Source organism: Neoarius graeffei, chromosome 2, assembly GCF_027579695.1.
Source record: "Neoarius graeffei isolate fNeoGra1 chromosome 2, fNeoGra1.pri, whole genome shotgun sequence".
NCBI classification, from domain to species: Eukaryota; Metazoa; Chordata; class Actinopteri; order Siluriformes; family Ariidae; genus Neoarius; species Neoarius graeffei.
Genome location: NC_083570.1, coordinates 39,694,959 through 39,718,897, shown reverse-complemented (window position 1 = coordinate 39,718,897; position 23,939 = coordinate 39,694,959). Strand labels below are relative to the sequence as shown.

The window sequence follows — 23,939 nt, the reverse complement described above, 5'->3', positions numbered from 1 at the left end:
ATGAACGATGAGATGTGTGTGTGTTTGGGGGGGGGGGGGACTGTGAGGATGACATGTCAGATGCTGAAGGGGGGGCAGGGGGGGTGTGCAAGCAGAATCTGTGGCAGGGGGCAGAGGGGGGGCAGAACAGACCTGGGATGGAATTTTTTTTTAGCACGATCAGCAATTTGAGGAAAACCCGGACGTTATCATTGCAGGTAAGCAGGGTGGAAAGATCATGGACATGTTTTTACTCATCAAATTCACCGATATTTCATGATCTCTTTGTCGAAACCTGCTTTGTTTCTTACTCTTCATTTGACCGTCGCCATTTTGTATCTAAACGCGTGTTTGAGAATCACGTGAGGTGTCGATAATAGCGATCACTTTCACCGGTGTCCAACATTATCGACACCCTGTGGAATTAAGTGACATTTACAACTGTTATGGATCGATCTTTGTGTAGCATTGTTGAAGTCGATGAAGTACTTTAAAAAAAATAAAAGTGCTGTGATTTATAATAATTTTTTTTCTGATTCATAACAGAATGGAATGTTTATAAAGTATTTGGAATCCGATTGCAATAAATTGAATTAGAGCAGAATTAAATTCCTAGCATATAAAAAAAAAATTACACGCTTGAAATATTCAGATTTTTCTATTCCATTCAGAAAATATTTTTATTTGCAGTTTGTTGTAAATATCTACCACATACACACATACAATATCAGTAGACATTTTATATTTTGGTTTGAGGAATGACGCGTGACCTTTGACCTGGATTTTCATGGGGTTACAATATCAATTTCCTGTTGACATTAAAGTAAACTGCAAAACTAGAAACTACCGTATTTTCCGGACTATACGTCGCTCCGGAGTTTAAGTCGCATCAGCCAAAAAATGCATTATGAAGACGAAAAAAACGTAGTCCGATGCGACGTATATAAGTCGCACTTTTTTGAAGGGTTATTCTATCCATAGAATCTGTGATTGTATCTGATAAGCGGCGCGTGGTTACTGCGCGACTGCATTGTTTATTTAATAAACGAACAGCTGAGCAGTGATAACGCGCCCTTTGCCCTGTAAGTAGCCTCGTCTGATTATTTTAAATATCTACTACTATCTTTAATACTATCACTATCGTTATTACTAATAGCCTATATTATTATTATAACTAATATTAGTAGCCTATTACTGATGCATTAATCAGTTTGCTTTTAGAATATTTTTACCGGTAGGCAGCGCTCGAAACTAACGGTGTCCCGACGTCCCGGGGACCATAAAAAATGTCATCGGGACACAAAATTATCATATCTGGGACAATCCCGGGACAATGGAAAAAAAACAGATCTAGAAAAAAAGTTCTACATTAATATTATTTACAAAGCCGTAACACATACGTAGACATTCACCTAATTTGTCAATTTTAATTTTAAAACGTTAACAGCAAAAAATACATAGTAGCTTCACTTTCGATGCACCTGCATCCGTAGGCTACAGAGCAGCGCATTCTGTTCTAGAATCTTCGGCCGGAGTCCGCATTATATGGACTTGGAATGGAATTGCTAGCGCACACGCTGCGCCGACTCTTGCCAGAACAAAAATGCTGAAGTGGTTGAAGCGGACCGACCGCGGGGAAGAAACTGAAAGCCCAGACATAACGTCTCCGGGACCTTCAGGATCCAAAGTGTCATCGCCTGGTCTGCAGGCAACGCTAGCAACTGAATTAACTTAATGAACACTGTTAGACACGTTATAAAATACAACAGGAATGATGTGGATGATATTGACGGAAGATACCGTCCAACAGAATAAGTGAGTTTTCTTGGTGTCTTTCTAGTTCAGAAAGTTTAGTCAGTCAGCAGCACAACTAGGCTCGGACCTGCCACTATGCTGATGTTGCTAACATTTGCACCCGGCAGCGAAAGTTCATAAAATGGATAACGGAAAGTTCATAAAAATGGATAACGGTAATGGATAACGGAAAGTTCATAAAAATGGATAACGGTAATGGTGAAAATTATAAGTTGGCCTTATAAGTGCCAACAGATATTCAAGGTATAAGTAGATGAAATGAACATAAAAGGGGTCTTATTTTCAACTAAAGTGTACTGCAGATGTAGGGAGTTGAAACATTTTCTGAATGAGCTAGTTGGTCCCTTTAAATAAACGGGTATCTATTCATACAGTGAGATCGCCAAAGTTTAATAAACTGAAAATGCAATAACTAATTTTGAAGTAGATGATGTATAGGACATGTGTCACTTGTGTCTTGTGACTTATTGTAAAAATGATATAAAGGGTTCAAAATCGCATAGTTACAAATATAATAGTAACTTCATATGATAATATTAACCACTGGTTATTTCAGAGAGGAAAAAAATGGGGACACTATTGCTTCCATTCGGGACAATACAACACAGAATTCGGGACCACTGGGGGACACAAAGAAAAAAAGTTAATTTCAAGCCCTGCCGGTAGGGCTTATTATCGCCCCATGGCTCTTTCATCTGTGTTATTAAAGCTGTAGTCATCATCGAGGAGTGTCATTCTTCATTTTTGTCGAATTTTATTTCATCAAATCAGAGGTCAAGTAGGCTATAGGTATATCATCTCCAAAGACAGGTACGGTAGTAAAAACAACCGTCTAGTGAAAAAAAACACAACAACCGCTCAGAGAAAAAAACAGGCAGAAAGTGCGCCTGCCAGTTAACGTCATATCAGATAAAAACATTAAACGTTATTCAGACCATTAACACCACAACATCAGAGACGAAGAATAAAGTTCATCTTGGAAGGAGAGTTATTTTTAAAAATGCTTTGTTTTGTTGTCAGTTGTAACGGTATTTTTTTTCTTTCAGTGGTATTGATAGAGTACACGGCACATACTTGCATGCAAAGCTACATAGCGCCCTCTCGCGGTGAAAAAAAAACATATATACGTCGCACCGGAGTATAAGTCGCATGGCCAGCCGAACCATGAAAAAAAGTGCAACTTATTGAGGTATTTCACCTGACGTCACAGGGTCACGTGACGCCCCAGTGTCCGCCATTTTGAACGTCAAGCTACATACTAACGCTGCAGACAGAGAGGGAGAACCAGCTTGAAAAAAAAAAACGTGTTACAGATACCTAGAATAGATTAATTTGTCAGTAAGCACTCGAAAATAACCATGGTGTTTGCTTAATGTGCTGTGGGCTGCCACAACAGACAGGGACAGCGTGCAGGACGCTCCTTTTACCCGTTTCTAGTGATGGGAATTTCGGCTCTTTTGGCTCTTCTTACTATAAGGAGCCGGCTCTTTCGGCTCCCAAACGGCTCCTGAGATTTTATTTTTGATTTAATTGCTGCAATTAACTAGTTAATTAATTACATTATTATTTATATTTTATCAATAGGATGTTTTCCATTTTATTTTTTAGTTTTTGTAGCCATTGTAAAGTATAGCAGTGTAACAATGTTCTAGCTATAGAAATAAAACTTACTTACCAATTAATAAATTATTTTCTCACAAACATAATGCAAAACTGTTATATTACCAATATAAAATACACAGCTGATTTTCCCCTCCTCAGGTGCCTCACAGACTCCTCTCCCCTGCGCTCCACGGCTTTAAGCATTACGCCAATTTTCGTATTTTCGCAGCTGTGAATGACATCAACCCCCCCGACCAAAAAAAGTAGGCGTACGCCATGCTACTTTTTTTCCTTTGAATGGTAATAGACAACACAAAGACGCAATCGGACAGCAACTTTTTTTGTGAAAGTCTCTCTCTGAGGCACCTAAGGACAAAAAACTAATTCGGCTCCCCAACTCGGCTCCCACCGAAGTGCCAGCTCCCGTCGTTCACTTCAAAGAGCCGGCTCTTTGAACCGGATCGTTTGCGACCGACACATCACTACCGGTTTCCTACTGACCCAGACAAGAGGGCCAAATGGATTGCAGCTGTGAAGAGACAGGATTGGGAGCCAACAGAGTACTCCAGACTTTGCACTGACTACGTTTACATGCATATCCAAATCGAGCTGCTGTCGGTAATCGAGCTGAAGGTCCCAGCAGGGTGCCAGAGAAATCCAATCCTACATGCACACAATGAAATCGGGCTATTGTGCGAGGTGCATTGTGCACCCGAGCCACAGGTGGCGCTACACGCCCCATCGTGTTGGTACACTTCCGGTTGTCGTCATGAAGAAGAGCTATTCAAGAGTATAAACAAAGTTATCAGTTCCGTGTTCTCCATTGCGCGTTTTTCTCCCGTCCATGAATTTTAATATATTCAACTCCTTAAGCTGAATGAGCATGAACTCTGTCTCCTCATTGCTCCAGAAGTGCACGTTTCTGCTTGCCTGTGGCAGTGGGGGCGTGGTCAAGCACCGGTCTGTGACAGGAGGGCGGAGCCAGGGAAGGTGAGTGGCAGAACGACGGTACACCTGACGGTAATTAACCTGTGTTTGTGTGTCTTCCCAGTAACCGCGCCCTATTTAAGGAGGCAGAGGGAGAGCAGAAGGGAAAGCTCATCCCGGGACTAGAACACCACGCGCGCTTCTCTCAAGAATAAAAGTAGGCTGTTAAACTGAAAAGTCTGACAATAAAAAGCCTATTAGTACCAGAAGCTTTGTCCTGCCGTCCTCTGTGCTCCACCCACACTTCAGAGAGCTCTACATCGCCATTTTCTCTTCTTCGTTTGTTCCTCCTGACCTCTTCTGCTGCTCGCTACTACTGTTGTCATGCCGACCGAGGCTGTTGTGTTTCCCGCTTGTGGTCTCGTCACTCGTCACTTCCGGAAGTAGCTCGACAACTAGCTCGATAGGGTTTACATGCACAAAGTAGCTTGGCAGAAATCGCATAAACTAGGTCGTGTAGCTCGATTCCGAGAAATCAAGTTCGGTTCAATTTCAGCCGAATTAAGGCGTATACATGGCATTTTGAACTTCGATTTCAGTCGAGCAACGGCAGAAATTCGATTCTCTCTATGTGCATGTAAACGTAGTGACTGATCATTTCATTTCAGGTTAGTTTATCAGTTAACACAATTTTGATAAAATATATAGCAAAAAGTAAATGGGTCAGTGTTTGTTAACCCATCTGAGCAGTGAAACAAGGCAGTGTTAATTTGTCTAGGATTGCATGTAGCAGACATCAGACATAAAACGCAATAACAGAGGCTAGAAAGAAACGGGACACAGAAATAAATAAACAGGGCTCCATACCAAGGCTGGGTACAGTGTTTGTGATAAAAGACAGATCCAATTTAACACGAATCACAGCTTACTTTCTTGTTAAAATGTGCAAAGGTCTCCACCATCTCATACCGCCTTGCACTGAAGGACTTAAGCGTGCTGTCCAAAATGGCTGCGTCACGTGACTTGGTCACGTGGGTGAAATACCTCAATAGTAGGGGTCGACCGATAATCGGCCTGGCCGATATATCGGGCCGATATTCTGCATTTTTAGGGTTATCGGCATCGGCCATAATTTCCACCGATATGCCGATAACATGCCTTTTTGCAGTCATTTCGTTCCTAACGCGACTGTCACTGCACGTCCTTTCCTGCACTCGCCTCTCTGCGTTCAAGAACACGGTCCCGCCCACCACAACATCTGATTTGTTTGGCACAAGAGATGTAGCCAATCAACACGCGTAGCTAACCGCTGTGAACTGTTTCAAGGCGGCCATACGGGCACTCGGGCAGAAGCAGATCCCACTTCAAGGTAAGGACACGCTGCTTTTGCCGCAATAAGTCACAAACACACAAGTTGCAAAAACGCAACATCATTATATGTTTACATTCTTCATCTACTACTCGTTAAAATTGTCCATTTGCATCTGTGTAGCCAGGCAAACTTAGCTTACGGAAGGAAGCACTTGAATTAGCCTACAACCAACTAGTCTCGCTGAAACTACATGTAATGTAGTAAGCAGTCCCCAGCATAACGTAGGCTGCAGTCATTTTTAAATCCCCGTCTGGAAACGTTGTGAATGTGTCAGTAGTTCTACTCGAACAGTAGAATGACAGCCACACAGAGAGGTGGTCAAGGGAAGATGAAATAAAACGTAGTGTTTGTGTTCTGTAGGCTAGCGCAAGCCTACTGGTTATTTGTTATGGTGATGAGTAAACTTCATGACGTGACTCGTGCTCAAAAAGCGCATTGCACTTGTATATGTTAGGTAACTTTATAAAGCGCTATTTGAACAGTTAAACACGCCAGGTGTGATATGGTGCTAGTAGGCTGTGTAATACTGTAGGGAGTTTGTCAGGACGCTTGTTGTGGGCTCAGTAATTAATTGTGTCGTGGATGCACACTTGCTTGGATAAACGGTAATGAACGAAATGCATCAATTAAACTCTTGACTTAAATGTTCTTATGCTACTTCACATTGCGCTGTAATGTACTCCACTAGTATTTATAATTCTTGCGCAAGTGATTCTCCTCGCTAGCGCTTCTGATTCGGAAAGCGATATACTCTTAAAGGAGCAGCCGCTCCTTTTAACCAGAGCTTTTAACATGCAGAGCAACTGCGCTTCCTTCACTACAATATAATGCTCCTAAATTGGGAATATTAGGTTGGGCATTAAAAGCATTAGAACGTAGATGGTTACTTGTTAAGTTGTTACATAATAGGGAGCGATCGCCTACTTTATGTTTGATTTGACTTTTTAAAAAATGCTGCAGGCCGCTCCCTACACTTGATTTGTTATTTAAAAACTACTTGAAGTTGCCAAGTCTTACTTAGTTCTTAGTGTAAAAGAATCCAGAGTGTATTTTCATTTATTTTCCACTGAAAATGGTGAGCTGTAATATAGTAGGGAGTGATTTATTTTTTTTATTGGTGAATATTTATTTTATTATTATTTTATTTCTCATTTTATTCTAGCTAATGTTTGACTTTATTGTACAAATGCTGCTGGCATCTCCCTGCACAAAATTTCATGTTCAATTTTACAATTAAACATACATTTCATGGATATGAAGGTCTGTGTCAGTGTGTGCTATGTTTAATTTCATGTGAATTATAATGTTTACATTTATCGGTTGCACATATCGGTTATCGGCATTCCAATTCCAGAATAATCGGTATCGGCCCTGAAAAAACATATCGGTCGATCCCTACTCAATAGTCCGAAAAATACGGTAATACAAACAATGACGAATGATTAACAAAATGTGATCTACGAAAATACTTAGAAAGTGGAACAAAAAGATTCGACAGGTTAAACATTATCAGTTCATTTGTTTACAAACATTAGAATTACTTCCTCATTTATGTAAACACCAACATCGATATATTTATATAAAAGATAGACTTATATTTAGTACAAACTATGTAAAACAAATTTTAAATAAAAACTAATGTTTTGTTAGCTTAAAGGTGGGGTATGAGATTTTGGAATAATGGTTCCCGCAAGCCATATTTTGAAAAGAAACAAGCCCGCCCTCGCCATGCTCCCACCCCCCGCGTCTCGTTAAGTTAGAGTGTAGAGAGCTTGGAAAAATAGCTCAAACTTTCTCATTTAAACTGTGTTTTCAGCCCCAATTTTCACTCCATACACACAATTTTCTCAAAAGTAGTAGCCACATTTGTCCTGATTCACACAATGTGTCTACCTACACGATAGGACTTGCAGTTTTTGAATGAGAAGCCTGAAAGTGAGGAGAGGACAGGTGCGCAGCCCCATAGACTGCCACTGTAAACTTGCCAGAAAAGTCACTCATTTTTAACTCGCTCTACTGACCTCATTTTTTACACTACAGACAAAAAAAAATACATCAGTGTGTTCAGGAGAGCCTTGTGGAGCTCACTGTGAAATAATTTTGTGACCATCTCCTTCCGTTTTCATGTAAATCCCCGTTGTTTGGAGGGACCTTTTTCTATGCATTTCTGTCTCTCCCTGCTCAGCGCGCGGGTTGGGGGAGGGGCTGCTCGCTCTCTCACACACACACACACAGAAGGGACGGGCTGCTTGCGGGCTTCAGTCTGATTGACGTGTCAGTATCCAATCATTTTGAGGTGGTACCTCGATAGGATTGGGTGACGTTTTTCCTTTATTTTACACTGTAGACTGGATTAAAATATTTCGTTTTTGGGTCAAACTTTCTATTGTACTGCTTGCAACATGGGTGTGAGGAGCTTTTCAAGCAATATGGTAAAAAATACTCCTGAAAAAAATCTCATACCCCACCTTTAATACCACATACTGATTATTTATTTATAAATAATAATCTGGATGTCGATAATTGTGGAACAGTGTCACGTGATCTGATACGCTAAGTAATCAAGAATCAACTGATTTTTTTTTCCAGTAGAAGTTTGACTCTCTCATCTCATCTCATTATCTGTAGCCGCTTTATCCTGTTCTACAGGGTCGCAGGCAAGCTGGAGCCTATCCCAGCTGACTACGGGCGAAAGGCGGGGTACACCCTGGACAAGTCGCCAGGTCATCACAGGGCTGACACATAGACACAGACAACCATTCACACTCACATTCACACCTACGCTCAATTTAGAGTCACCAGTTAACCTAACCTGCATGTCTTTGGACTGTGGGGGAAACCGGAGCACCCGGAGGAAACCCACGCGGACACGGGGAGAACATGCAAACTCCGCACAGAAAGGCCCTCGCCGGCCACGGGGCTCGAACCCGGACCTTCTTGCTGTGAGGCGACAGCGCTAACCACTACACCACCGTGCCGCCTCCAGTAATAAATCATAAAACTAAATTGAATATATGAAATTACATGCGTGATACAACATTACATGCATTGCCTCTTTTACAATTTTTCGAAAATTATGCGATATTACGGCGGATTATAGTTGAAATTGGGGCAGGCAACTTTTGAGCAGGGCAGGCAACTTTTCAGAGATGCCTGCCCTGTGGTCTGGCTGATATTTTCCATGAATTTCCTACACTGTTGAATGGTATCATAACTAATCACAGCAGCATTGCATTGTGCAATTTGTTAATAGCCTAATTTTAGATCTGTTTGTCAGGCTTACCTACCAAAAAAAATCAGCATAATGTTAAAACTATAAAATGTGTCAAGCAGGCTAATTCTAAAGCCTCGGTCACAACCGGCCGTACGTGCTCCTACGGCCGGTCTACGTGCAAAAAACGCAAGAAACGCATGAGAGCGTGCGTGTGATGTGCTGATTTTCGAGCCGTAGACTGGCCGCAGAGGTTCTTTGTCACATCAAACAAACTCTACGGGCGCTTACGTTTTTTTCAGGTTGCAAGACAAACTTACGGCCAACGTGCGTCTTTCTCCGTGAACAAAAAAAAAACACAGCGATTTGGGAAATGCCAAAAATCGCACGGCCAAAAAAATCGTACGTCCGGTTGTGACCTAGGCTTTACACAGAATAGACCTAAAAGGCTAAAAATGTAATTGGGATTTAGGAAAAACCTCCATATCTGTTTTATTCTTCTTGTCTGTAGCCTAGGTATCAAATGCTATGTTTATCCAAAGTCTTGGCTGGTTTTTAAAATTAGAATTTTGAAGTATAAGTACAGGTTTAAAGGCTGTCATTCCAAATAATAATATTAAACAAATGTTAATCAAGCATATATGTCAGTGCACAGTGTGAAGGGTTTTCCTAGATGCCATTGCATAGTTTAGATATAATCAACAATAGCATTAGCATCCAACTTCATCTTTTCAATTGTTTGTTTATTCAGGTTGAAGATAGTGGCAGCTCTAAAGATGACAGGGAGAGTCCAGGAAAGTGCCAGAATGAGGGATCAGTGCCCCAATATTTGTGTGGGTTTTGTTATGACAGACAATATAGCACTATAGCATGGTTTTCCCCAAAGCATTTTAGCGTATCGGGCCCGATACGCTTGCTCTGCCTGCCGATACACTTAGTCGCTTTAGTTAAAATCCGATACGCTTAGATTTATACCGATACGTTAAATTTCCTACCCGCAAGTAACTAGATACATAGGAGAGCAAATAACAGATCCATTTACATATCGACTGATATTTGTGTTAAACAAGCGCTCTTTTTTTTTCAATGTTTTGTGTTGATTCTGTCAAAGTAATATGTCCGCATGGTGTGATGCAAACAAACTGTAATCTGTTGGCTACGTCAAGATCATGTGTTCAAACCGTCCAATAAAAATATTGAAAGAAAACATCAAACATCCCGGAAGTTTCCGATTCATTATAAGCGATCTCATTGGCTGCCGATGTCGTCCCGCACCAGACGGACAAAGCCGACTGACTTTAATAAGCAAGGAGAAGACTCGCTGGACAATTCGATCCACATCAGCATGGATGACAGCGAGATGGACTATGAGAGGGTCGGCCAACATTGGGCCGAGCAAAAGCCGAGGAGAATTAATCTGCTTTAAAGGAGGAGAAAACTTAATTCATTAGTTTGGGTTTGCAGAAAGATTATGTACTTATAAACACTCTCACGAAGTGAAGTTGTCCAAATGTGTCAAATACAGCATCATTTCAAATAATCATCATAAGCATTTTTGGCAGCGTGATGTCACTGGGATCCATTTAACAAAAGAAGGCTCCGGATTATTCTTTCGTTAAAGGCTCACAGTGACATCACGCTGCCAAATAAGCTTATCATTATTATTCAAAATTATGCTACATTTGACACCTAATTAACAAATTCTCTTCATGAATGTTTTCATAAATACATAATCTTTCTGCAAACCTAAAATGTATGAATTGCGTTTTCTTTTCCTTTAATTATGTTTTAATCTTAATCTAGTCCATTTAATAAAGTGCCAAAATTTAAACTTTATAATATGCAGTTGCCTTCCTTTTCTTTTCAGCGTATCTTAGTTCTACATATATTACAGTAATTGCATCAGAAACATTCTAAACCATTACAGTTATAGTAATACAGCAACTTATGGCCCTTTTCCACTACCCTTTTTCAGCTCACTTCAGCTCGCTTCAGCCCGACACGGCTCGCGTTTCGACTACCAAAAAACAGCACGACTCAGCTCGTTTCAGCCCTGCTTAGCCCCTAAAACTCGCACCGTTTTGGAGTGGGGCTGAAGCGAGCCAAAGCGAGCCGAGTGGGGCTGGAGGCGTGAGCAGACACTCCCCTGTGCACTGATTGGTGAGGAGGAGTGTCCTCACATGCCCACACACGCCCCGCGAGCACGCTGGGATCTGTAAACACCGTAAACCCGGAAGAAGGAGAATTACGAATTACGAGAATTTCTGAAGCCTTATGCGCCTCGCCTCATCTATACGCTCTTGCCAGTATCTGTCCGCGTTGTCGGTGACAACAAGCCACAGCACCAAGACCAGCAACACTAACGACTCCATGTCCTCCATGTTTATTGTTTACTATTCGGGTCGTGAGACTACCGCTTAAAAGATCACTGATGTCACTGTTTGCGCTGCTTAACGACATCACCTGACGTCCACCCACTTTCGCTAACTCCACCCAATGTGTCCACCCACTTCCAGCCAGTACGGTTCAGCGCGGCTGTAGTCGAAATGCAACTCCAACAGCCCCGCTCAGCTCGACTCAGCACGGCACGGCTCAGCCCGACTCAGCCGCGTTTGTAGTGGAAAAGCGGCATTATTTTAAGGTGGCAGGTCTTAGGCTACGTTCAGACTGCACCCTGAAACGACCCATATCCGATTTTTTTGCCCATATGCAACCTGTATCCGATTTGTTATTGACAATCTGAACGAAACAGATCCGATTTTTTCACACGCGACCCAGGCCGCTTGGATATGTGGTCCTAAATCCGATGCATATCCGTTATTTTCACATGCGACTGCAGTCTGACCGGACAGGTCGCATTCATGTGACCTACACGTCATCAACAAGAGACAAACGTCACTATTCTGCGTTGGCTAATCCCACCTCTTTAGTGGAAAACAACAACATTTGTACAGTTTTCAGAATTTAAATAGACTTTTATAGAATTGATCAAGCTAATGGTGGATTTGGTAGGGACCTGGATGTTAAATCATCCTGTATTACAAGATAAGATTGTTCTGGAAATTTCCAGTAATTTGACACCTTCGGTTTCATTAGTCTGCTGCCCACATTAATCAGATTATTGTGTGAGTTCCACCGCCGCCACAAAAACCACATCGCCAGGTCTCGCCTCATCTCCATGCTTTACTTGCAAACTTGAAGAGTGTGCTTTTTTTTTGTTTACGTATTACGTAGATGTGCTTATTACGTGTCAATTTGCGCATGCAGGACACTTTTGGGTCGTTTTCCGTTCATATTGGAGATCGCATACAAGTCTCATATAATTGGTAATGTGAACGGCCTAACAAAAAAAATCGGATTTCACAACAAATCGGATATGGGTCGTTTCAGGTTGCAGTCTGAACGTAGTGTTAGGTTCAGATCCCTTTGTGATCAACAGGCGGTCATGATGATCGATTCTCTTCATTGGGTTGCGTAAGATGGAGCAAACCGCTGTTCATACTTTCATGCACATTTTTGTTACAACACGACTTGATCATATATAATTAAGTGCAAGGGATCCCCGTAGATTTTCAAATCTATCGTATACCTCAGGAATCTATAACAGAACAGTTTAACTTGCATGTTGAACTTTAAGGTGAAATTTCAAATGTGTATACATTAATACTGTTTAGGTCAGAAATCATTGAAACACTGGTAAAATCGATCTTATAATCATGTATCTAAAACCTCTGAGACTCTGAAAATGCACCTGAGAGCATCTATTTTCAAAAAATTTTCCGGGGGGGCATGCCCTCGGACCCCCCCTAGTTTCGCTTCGTGCCTTTGGCGCTCAATTGTCTGTGTTTTATCATGTCAGAATTTAGGGCTTTAATTTTTTTCTGGGGAAAACACTGCTATAGTATAGTGGGCCTATTTGGGGGGGAAAGTCCAGGGCCGTTTTTTGGTCCCAGTCCGTCCCTGATAACATTTCAAGTAAAAAGTATCGGCATCGGCGATACTAGCCCTGTATTTACTTGGTATCGGATCGATACCCAAATTTCCAGTATCGCCCACCCCCATGGGCATAGCGGACATGTCCCCCACACTTCCTGTATTTGTGCCCTCTGTCCCCCACACTTTTTACAGCCATTACAACCACTCAATTCATTTTTAACATGTGGAAACGCGTTTTTCCGAGCCGCCTCTAAACGCATCATGAGCAGGCGGAGCTCAGGCGGTGAACAAACCCCGCTGTGGTGTGTGATCAGAGACGCTTTAGAAAATATTGTATGAGTATCTTTGGTATGATTCAGATCTGGGCAGTGCTTCTGTATGTTCAGCAAACCAGCCAAGAGGCTAAAGACTTTAGACAGTTTTTTCCAAACAAAGCGTGTAAGTTGAGTAATGCTGTTGAATGTAGATAATGTTTAGCTAAAAGATGACAAATAGATGTTAATTTAGTTAGTTAAGCTAGCTAGCTAACTTAGAGGCGGTAGTAACTAGTTACATTTACTCCGTTACATTTACTTGAGGAACTTTTTAGATAAATTGTACTCTTAAGAGTTGTTTTGTTGCAAAATACGTTTTACTTTTACTTGAGTAATATTATTCTAAAGTAACAATACTCTTACAGTTAGGTCCATATATATTTGGACACCGACACGAATTTTGTTTTTTTACCTGTTTACTGAAACATATTCAAGTTATAGTTATATAATGGACATGGACATAAAGTCCAGACTTTCAGCTTTCATTTGAGGGTATCCACATTAAAATTGGATGAAGGGTTTAGGAATTTCAGCTCCTTAACATGTGCCACCCTGTTTTTAAAGGGACCAAAAGTAATTGGACAATTGACTCAAAGGCTATTTCATGGGCAGGTGTGGGAAATTCCTTCGTTGTGTCATTCTCAATTAAGCAGATAAAAGGCCTGGAGTCGATTTGCGGTGTGGTGCTTGCATTTGGAAGATTTTGCTGTGAAGAAAACATGCGGTCAAAGGAGCTCTCCATGCAGGTGAAACAAGCCATCCTTAAGCTGCGAAAACAGAAAAAACCCATCCGAGAAATTGCTACAATATTAGGAGTGGCAAAATCTACAGTTTGGTACATCCTGAGAAAGAAAGAAAGCACTGGTGAACTCATCAATGCAAAAAGACCTGGACGCTCAAAGAAGACAATAGTAGTGGATGATCGCAGAATAATTTCCATGGTGAAGAGAAACCCCTTCACAACAACCAACCAAGTGAACAACACTCTCCAGGAAGTAGGCGTATCAATATCCAAATCTACCTTAAAGAGAAGACTGCATGAAAGTAAATACAGAGGGTTCACTGCACGGTGCAAGCCACTCATAAGCCTCAAGAATAAAAAGCCTAGATTGGACTTTGCTAAAAAACATCTAAAAAAGCCAGCACAGTTCTGGAAGAACATTCTTTGGACAGATGAAACCAAGATCAACCTCTACCAGAATGATGGAAAGAAAAAAGTATGGCGAAGGCGTGGTACAGCTCATGATCCAAAGCATACCACATCATCTGTAAAACACGGCGGAGGCAGTGTGATGGCTTGGGCATGCATGGCTGCCAGTGGCACTGGGTCACTAGTGTTTATTGATGATGTGACACAGGACAGAAGCAGCCGGATGAATTCTGAGGTATTCAGAGACATACTGTGTGCTCAAATCCAGCCAAATGCAGCCAAACTGATTGGTCGGCGTTTCATAATACAGATGGACAATGACCCAAAACATAAAGCCAAAGCAACCCAGGAGTTTATTCAAGCAAAGAAGTGGAATATTCTTGAATGGCCAAGTCAGTCACCTGATCTCAACCCAATTGAGCATGCATTTCACTTGTTAAAGACTAAACTTCAGACAGAAAGGCCCGCAAACAAACAGCAACTGAAAACCGCTGCAGTAAAGGCCTGGCAGAGCATTAAAAAGGAGGAAACGCAGCGTCTGGTGATGTCCATGAGTTCAAGACTTCAGGCAGTCATTGCCAACAAAGGGTTTTCAACCAAGTATTAGAAATGAACATTTTATTTACAATTATTTAATTTGTCCAATTACTTTTGAGCCCCTGAAATGAAGGGATTGTGTTTAAAAAATGCTTTAGTTCCTCACATTTTTATGCAATCATTTTGTTCAACCCACTGAATTAAAGCTGAAAGTCTGAACTTCAACTGCATCTGAATTGTTTTGTTCACAATTCATTGTGGTAATGTACAGAACCAAAATTAGAAAAATGTTGCCTCTGTCCAAATATTTATGGACCTAACTGTACTTGAGTAACGTTACTATTTTGGCTACTCTAAGATTACTCACTTCTGGGTAGAAATAAGAATATAAATGTATTTGTGTTCGTTTGACTTATTTTTGTAAAGATTTAATTTATTTTTGTGGTAGTTAAAGTTTAAAGTACATGAATTTGCTGATTATTATTATTATTATTATTATTATTACTGTATTCCTAATTCTATTTCAAAATGTTGCTTTCCACATAGTTTTTTATCTTTATTGCCACAACAGAAAGAGCAGGGTCAGAGAGGAGACAGTGGACCGGAGGCCAACAGGGATGATTATGCAGGGTCACAGGTGAGAAGAGAATATAACTAGCTGTGTCACTACTACTATTCTTAATTCTATTTATAAATTTTACTTTATAGATTTATAGATTGTGACTTGGGCGGCACGGTGGTGTAGTGGTTAGCGCTGTCGCCTCACAGCAAGAAGGTCCGGGTTCGAGCCCCGTGGCCGGCGAGGGCCTTTCTGTGCGGAGTTTGCATGTTCTCCCCGTGTCCGCGTGGGTTTCCTCCGGGTGCTCCGGTTTCCCCCACAGTCCAAAGACATGCAGGTTAGGTTAACTGGTGACTCTAAATTGACCGTAGGTGTGAATGTGAGTGTGAATGGTTGTCTGTGTCTATGTGTCAGCCCTGTGATGACCTGGCGACTTGTCCAGGGTGTACCCCGCCTTTCGCCCGTAGTCAGCTGGGATAGGCTCCAGCTTGCCTGCGACCCTGTAGAACAGGATAAAGCGGCTAGAGATAATGAGATGAGATGAAAGTCGGGTCCCTGGTGCTGTGCTGTTTGGGGTTATGTGGTTCTTTAGCTGCTAAGGAGAGGTGCAACTGAATGCGAGAGGATGATAAATCACTCAATAGACCTCTGAACAATTTGTCCCCCTCACTTCTAAAATGCTGGCTCCACCCCCCCGATCACCCCTGCCCCCCCTGCAAGCACAAAATGGTTAATAATTAGGTAAGAAGAGCACTAGGTGGTTGTGACGTCACAACTGTATTAAAATATCCTGCTGCTCAAATCACTTGAATAAAGTTAGCACTGATTTTCCACACTAGCCTACTAAATCCTGCTAAACTCAAAACACTGCACCAGCAGCTCACTTTTTTAAATTACTTACACAACTTATTGTTTAGCATAGTAGTGTAAATACGCTTTAGAATAAAAAAAAAAAATGCAGCTAGCTACATGGAACACTGAGCTCTTTAGCTAACTAGCTGACTAGCTTTACCCAGTGTGTGTGTGTGTATTACCTCCAGCAAAAGCTCCGGCGAAAATAAATTTCCTTTTATGTCGCTTGATAAAATTCCACGTAGAAGACAACATTTTTAAAATAAACACACTTTGAATTTACAGAAAGGCTAACAATAAACCGGAGGAATAAGTTTCCGGGTCAGACAGAAGCAGCAGCTCTTCACACAACATGACCAGAATATTAGTGAAACACCAGGTTGCCAAATCCCTCGAACCCCCTTTCGATTGCATATCATGGGTAAATTCAGGAGCAAAATCAATGTCATCTCATCTCATCTCATTATCTGTAGCCGCTTTATCCTGTTCTACAGGGTCGCAGGCAAGCTGGAGCCTATCCCAGCTGACTACGGGCGAAAGGCGGGGTACACCCTGGACAAGTCGCCAGGTCATCACAGGGCTGACACATAGACAGACAACCATTCACACTCACATTCACACCTACGGTCAGTTTAGAGTCACCAGTTAACCTAACCTGCATGTCTTTGGACTGTGGGGGAAACCGGAGCACCCGGAGGAAACCTACGCGGACACGGGGAGAACATGCAAACTCCACACAGAAAGGCCCTCGCCGGCCACGGGGCTCGAACCCGGACCTTCTTGCTGTGAGGCGACAGCGCTAACCACTACACCACCGTGCCGCCCTTGTGATTCTCCTATTTTATATTAAACTTTGGTCAAATATCTGCCACATTTTGCATTTTGTGCAAATTTTTTATTTTTTTTTTACCTTGCGCAATACCAGAAAAATTCAGTTGAAATCAAGCCATTTGAGGCGACTGGGTCCGTCTCTGAAAAAACTCTGTGTTTGGATTTCTCGACAAACATTGATTCTCGTGACGTCGCGTGCGGGACGCCTCTTTCTGAATCCTACATCAGCGCTGGTTTGTTTATGAGAAAACGACCTGGTGGTTTTCTGCAAATTTCTTCAACGTTATCGCGTAATTATTAAAATGGTTAACAGATGTATCGCAGGCAGCACGGTGGTGTAGTGGTTAGCGCTGTCGCCTCACAGCAAGAAGGTCCGGGTTCAAGCCCCTTTCTGTGTGGAGTTTGCATGTTCTCCCCGTGTCCGCGTGGGTTTCCTCCGGGTGCTCTGGTTTCCCCCACAGTCCAAAGACATGCAGGTTAGGTTAACTGGTGACTCTAAGCCCATGTTTACATTAGACCATATCAGCAGATCATCAGATTAACGTTTTTAAAACGATTAGTGTGCACACAGCAACACCAACACACGATTTGCGTGCACATAGCAACGCCAATACACGGATACGCTCGGCTCCGCAGGCATCCTGCGCTCCAAATCACTCCGCCCTGAACAGCGAGTGCCCTCTGGAGGGTGCGCACTCCGGCCCTGCGCAGCTCACACAGCACGCGAGTGAAGTGCACAAGCCACAATTCGGGACTGAGCCACTGTGTGTGTGATCCCAGCGCATATCACTTACTACTTGCAAGTGGAAGGATGGCAAGCCTAAAGACAATCATAACTACACAATGGGCAGTATTTGCATCAGTATTTGCATCAGTATTTTCATACTTTTATACTCTTTAATGAAAGGTGATACAAGGCGGAAGTCCGCGCCGTTTTTCAGCAGTCGCGTCACATGACCAACGCCAGCGAATCAGGAAGGTGGATGTCACAGTGATGTTGTCCAATGAGATGCCAGCTAGAGCTCAGCACAGCGTATCCGCGTATCTCAATGTTTACACAGCACCGGACCAGACACGATCTGGATTGAATACGTGGACCCTGGCGGATTCCCATTTCCCGGCGTTTCCAGGCGTTTCCAGGCGGTTTAATGTAAACGGACAGTGCATCCGTGAAGAAAACGAGACAGATACGGTCTAATGTAAACATGGGCTAAATTGACTGTAGGTGTGAATGTGAGTGTGAATGGTTGTCTGTGTCTATGTGTCAGCCCTGTGATGACCTGGCGACTTGTCCAGGGTGTACCCCGCCTCTCGCCCGTAGTCAGCTGGGATAGGCTCCAGCTTGCCTGCAACCCTGTAGAACAGGATAAGCGGCTTCAGATGATGGATGGATGGATAGTTTACTAATAAATGTCAACAGGCAATTGACATTGTAACTACATGAAAATCCATGTCAAAGGTCGCATGTCATTCCTCAAAACCAAAATATAAAATGTCTACTGATACTGTAATACATGGTAGATATTTACAACAAACTGCAAAAAAAAAAATTCTGAATGGAATCGAAAGATCTGAATATTTCAAGCGTGTCATTTTTTTATATGCTAGGAATTTAATTCTGCCCTAATTCTATTTATTGCAATCGGATTCCAAATACTCTATAAACATTCCATTCTGTTATGAATCAGAAAAAAAATTTATTATAAATCACAGCACTTTTATTTTTTTTAAAGTGCTTCATCGACTTCAACAATGTTACACAAAGATCGATCCATAACAGTTGTAAATGTCATTTAATTTCACAGGGTGTTGATAATGGTGGACACCGGTGAAAGTGATCACTATTATCGACGCCTCACATGACTTCTCAAACACGCGTTTAGATACAAAATGGCGACGGTCAAATGAAGTGTCAGAAACAAAGTAGGTTTCGACAAGGAGATCATGAAATATCGGTGAATCTGATCAGTAAAAACATGTCCATGATCTTTCCACCCTGCTTACCTGCGATGATAACGTCCGGGTTTTCCTTAAATTGCTGATCGTGCTAAAAAAATTCCATCCCAGGTAACGAGCTGCGTCATCAGATGATAAGCTCAAAGGGCGAGATGGGTCTTCCGGTTGATTAATTAGCCAATCATAACTGTTGTAACTGAAACTCAGCTTTGTAAAATTGTTTTTTATTGGTAAATCTGAAAATGTGTCTAATTATGGACTGTCAATAATTTTAGCCGCTGCTCTATATCAAAAGAATAACTGTCAGTCCTGCATGCTGTGGCGCATGCACCTGAAGAAATCTCAGGCGTGCCCCGGCCTGCACGCACGTCGATGTGCGCCATTAACGACGCACACCTGAACATAATTAAGGAGCTATATGTGCACCTGCATAAGGACTGTTTAGACGCACTATCGATGCGAAGTATTACGCTACGTCAGTACACATTACCGAGCCTTGTTACCCATGTTTGATTTCCTGGTTTCCTGAATCCTGTACCTGTTTTCTCATTGCCTGTGATATACTGTTTGTGCCTCGCCTGACCCTTTGCTTGTTTTTCGTTTTGGATTTTGCCTGCCAATTTGGACTGTTTGCCTGTGTGTGTTTTTCGCCTGCTTCTGCACTTACATCCGCCTCGTACCGCGCATCTGAGACCTAGCATATAAAAAAAATTACATGCTTGAAATATTCAGATTTTTCTATTCCATTCAGAAAATATTTTTTTGCAGTTTGTTGTAAATATCTACCATATATTACAATATCAATAGACATTTTATATTTTGGTTCGAGGAATGACGTGTGACCTTTGACCTGGATTTTCATGTGGTTACAGTGTCAATTGCCTGCTGACATTTATTGGTAAACTACAAAACTAGAAATTAATACAAACAGTAACAAATCATAAACAAAATGTGATCTACAAAAATACTTAGGAAGTGGGTAGAAAGTGGAACAAAAAGATTTTCTGACACAGGTTAAACATTATCAGTTCATTTGTTTACAGACATTAGAATTACTTCATTTACGTAAACACCAACATCGATATATTTATATAAAAGATATTTTGTACTTGTCAGTAATGGTGTTGAGAGCGCCAGCTCTAAACAAACGTCAAACATGGCTTCTCAGAACTACAACACCCACGAACCTTCTTCTTGGTAGTCATTCAGTTTCGATGATGACGACAGCTTGCACAGCTCATCTGTTGTGGACTCGCAGGTGGCTGTGCAGTACAGTTCTTGAACTGCCTAGTCATTTGCAGTGGGGGCAGGGGAACTGTCCTGGTTCAGCTGGCACAATTGATGCTAACTTCCTCCTCTCATGGGCCTCTGTAATGCTTGCACAGCGTCCTTCTTTGAAGCGGTCATGTGCCTGCTTTGCAAGAGTTCGCCAGCCAAGCCTGTCCTGCGCATGATGCTCGAGCTGCTTTGGGGCGATCCCAGCAAGGACTGCGTTGGCCTTCACACAGTCTTTGAACCTCTTGCGTGGCCTGCCTTGGTACCACTTGCCTGAGCAAAGCTCGCCATACAGCAGCTGCTTAGGCATCCTGGAGTCTTCCATTTGAATGACGTGCCCCACCCATCGAAGCTGGGTTTTCAAAATCATGGCTTCAATGCTGGTTGTCTCAGCTCTGTCAAAGACCTCCAAGTTTGTAATTCGGTCCTGCCAGCGGATGTCAAGTATTGACCTCAGGCTGCACATGTGGAACTGTTTCAGCTGTTTCAGGTGCCTTCTGTACAGAGTCCATGTCTCACGTCTGTATAGGAGACTGGAGAGAACGATGGCCTTGAGCTTTGTGCACTGCCTGATGATGTGCTGGTTCAGGACATGTGTTCTCAGACAACCGATGTCGGGTGAAGAAGAGATTGAAGAGAACGGGAGCCAGAACACATCCTTGCTTGACACCATTTGTGATGCTGAATGGCTCTGACTCTTCTCCACCAGAGAGTACCAGTACAGTCATGTCATCATGGAACAGATGGATCAGGTTGACGAACCTGTTCAGACATCCAAACTTTGACAGGATTGTCCAGAGGGCCTCCCTATTGACAGTATTGAATGCCTTGATTAAGTCTATAAAGACAGCGTAGAAGTCCATGATCTGCTCGATACAGTTCTCTTGAACCTGACGGACTGTGAATATCATGTCAATGGTGCTGCGACCTGGACGGAATCCACACCGTGCCCCTGGCAGGTTTTTTTCTGATATGTTGGTGATCAGGCGGTTGAGAATGACCCGAGCCAAAATCTTCCCAGCAATTGACAGGAGGGAGACACCCTGGTAGTTGCCACAGTCAGCTTTGCTGCCCTTATTCTTGAACAGCGAAATGACCGTGGCGTCCGTAAAGTCCTTGGGCATGTCTTCCTCCTCTGAGATGCTGGTGAGGAGGGCGTGGAAGGCTTTGAGAGCCACCGGACCGAGAGACTTGAAGATCTCTGCAGGAATTCCATCCATCCCAGGGACTTTACCCGAGCTAGTCTGCTTAATTGCCTTCATGACCTCATCCATTGTGGGAGGAAGGTTGAGACTGTTGAGTATGGGTTGTTGGGGGATCTGGTCCAGGGCAGCAGGAACAACAGTGGAGGGCCTGATCTCATCTGCCCGGTCCGCCAGAGCCGTCTTTGCATGTTAGGGTAGGCATATCCCTAACTCGCCGAGTTTCAGACCCGTCGGCCACCCTCACCTAGTTTAGCCGGTCCGTCAAAGCCGTTGCCACATGCAAACAGCTTCTAGGACCCATAGGTGAGAGCTGGGTGCCGGTGGGGACCAATAGAGGATAAGCTACTCCAAAAGGGGTGTGACGAGCCTACCCCTCTAGAGGTACTATCCTTCCCGTACAACCCTGCACCCCCACCCAAGAATCACAGCACCCTCTATCACCTGTCACTCATTTCCTGGTTAATCAGCCCTGCTACTTAAGCATCTCTCCCATTCTCAACTCAATGTGAAGTATTGTTCAGTGTTCATTCCTGTCGTACTAAGCTTTTACCATCTGCCTGCTTTATTGTGTTATCAACCCTCATTCTCGTGTTATTCTCATCATTCTCTAGTCCTGCCTGCATTGCCCAGTTTACCGATCGACCGACCCTTGCCTGTCCCTTGACCACAGTTCTTGTCTAGTGTTTTGGATTTGTTTCCAGTTTGCTTCTCCTGCTCTCCCTTGCATATACATCCGTAAGTGCCTGCACCGTGACAGGATATTTTGCCTGAATGGATGCAGCAGAGGAGGCGAAGCAGACTGCTCTGGTGCTCAGGGCGCCTCTTGGGGGAACATCAGCAAATGCTTGCCGATCTAAACACCAGGATAGCACAGCTTGCTGCCGTGATGTCGCAGGCCCTCCTAACTCACCCCAAAGCCTCCCCGAGTCCTGCACCATCTCTCCCATGCCCTGAGAAATACACTGGGGATGCGCTCAGCTATAAGGGATTTTTGCTTCAGTGCTCCATGTACTTTACAATCCCCAACATCTCCAATGAACATAAGATCGCTAGGTTTCTTTCATTCCTGACCAGCAAAGCACTACAATGGGCAAGCGCTGTGTGGAGGAGTGAAGATGAGCACATGACCTCTTATGATCGTTCCCTCGGATTATTCAAGCGAGTGTTTGATCATGAACCCGAGGGAATTGAAGTCGGCGAGAGCCTACTGACCATCACACAGGGCTCAAGGAGAGTCGCAGATTATACCTTGGATTTCAGAACCCTCGCAGCAGCCAGCGGATGGAATGAGCCGGCTCTAAAGGCTGTGTTTCACCAAGGTCTCTGCCCTGAGGTATTGAGTGAACTGGCATGCAGAGACAAACATCTCACCTTAGATGCCCTGATTGATCTCGCAATTCAGCTGGATCACTTACTCTCCAGCTGATCATCCCTCAAGGAGGAAGCCAAGCCAGCTCTGACCACCAACGCTCTCACACCCATGGAGGTCTCACAAACCTGTCTGAAACGCTCTGAACGAGAAAGGAGGAGAAGAGAGGGTTTGTGTTTTTACTGCAGGAACTCCAGCCACCAGATTATGCAGTGTCCGGTCGGCCTGTCTCGCACCAGCTCTTCTGACCCGGTGAGTCCAGTAAGATCTTTTAAAGCTCAATCTTTCAAAGTGCCTGTACTGATGAAACTGCCTTCCTTGACCCACGTATTGTCTGCATTTGTTGACTCAGGCGCAGAGGCAAATTTTGACAGCTCGGTTGTCCAGTAGTTCAGTTTGCCCATAAACCCTCTACAGAAGCATCAGGACTATTGATGGAGGGCCAATTAATTAATTGATTAATTGATAGGAAGAAGAAATATACAAAAGAGAAAGATACATTGTATAAGAGAAAAAGTGAAATAACCTCTGTAAAAATAATTATAGTAGTAAAAAAAAAATTATTATCACAGATTGGACTGGAAAAGGAAAAAACAATAACAGTGAAGCGGAGCGCTATAAAGATATGTAAGGGATGTGGGTAAAGTTGAGAAAATAAGAGGAGGTAATGGAAGGGGGAAAAAAGTCACGAGATACTTTTCTTGGGGCAAATTTGATCGGAGGGCGGCATGGTGGTGTAGTGGTTAGCGCTGTCACCTCACAGCAAGAAGGTCCGGGTTCGAGCCTCGTGGCCGGCGAGGGCCTTTCTGTGCGGAGTTTGCATGTTCTCCCCGTGTCCGCATGGGTTTCCTCCGGGTGCTCCGGTTTCCCCCAAAGACATGCAGGTTAGGTTAACTGGTGACTCTACATTGACCGTAGGTGTGAATGTGAGTGTGAATGATTGTGTGTTAGCCCTGTGATGACCTGGTGACTTGTCCAGGGTGTACCCCGCCTTTTGCCCGTAGTCAGCTGGGATAGGCTCCAGCATACCTGTGACCCTGTAGAACAGG

At 43.1% G+C, this 23,939-nt stretch overlaps 1 protein-coding gene across 1 annotated transcript in view; it reads right to left on the bottom strand.

The window, feature by feature from the left end:
* The window catches only part of pex3 (peroxisomal biogenesis factor 3), a 73,194-nt gene extending 56,525 nt beyond the window's left edge, over positions 1-16,669 (bottom strand). The window contains exon 1 of the mRNA XM_060907598.1: positions 16,437-16,669. Coding sequence (XP_060763581.1) covers positions 16,437-16,509 — 73 coding nt within the window. The 5' untranslated portion in view covers positions 16,510-16,669. The remainder of the gene's footprint in view (positions 1-16,436) is intronic.
* Positions 16,670-23,939: the final 7,270 nt, after the last annotated feature.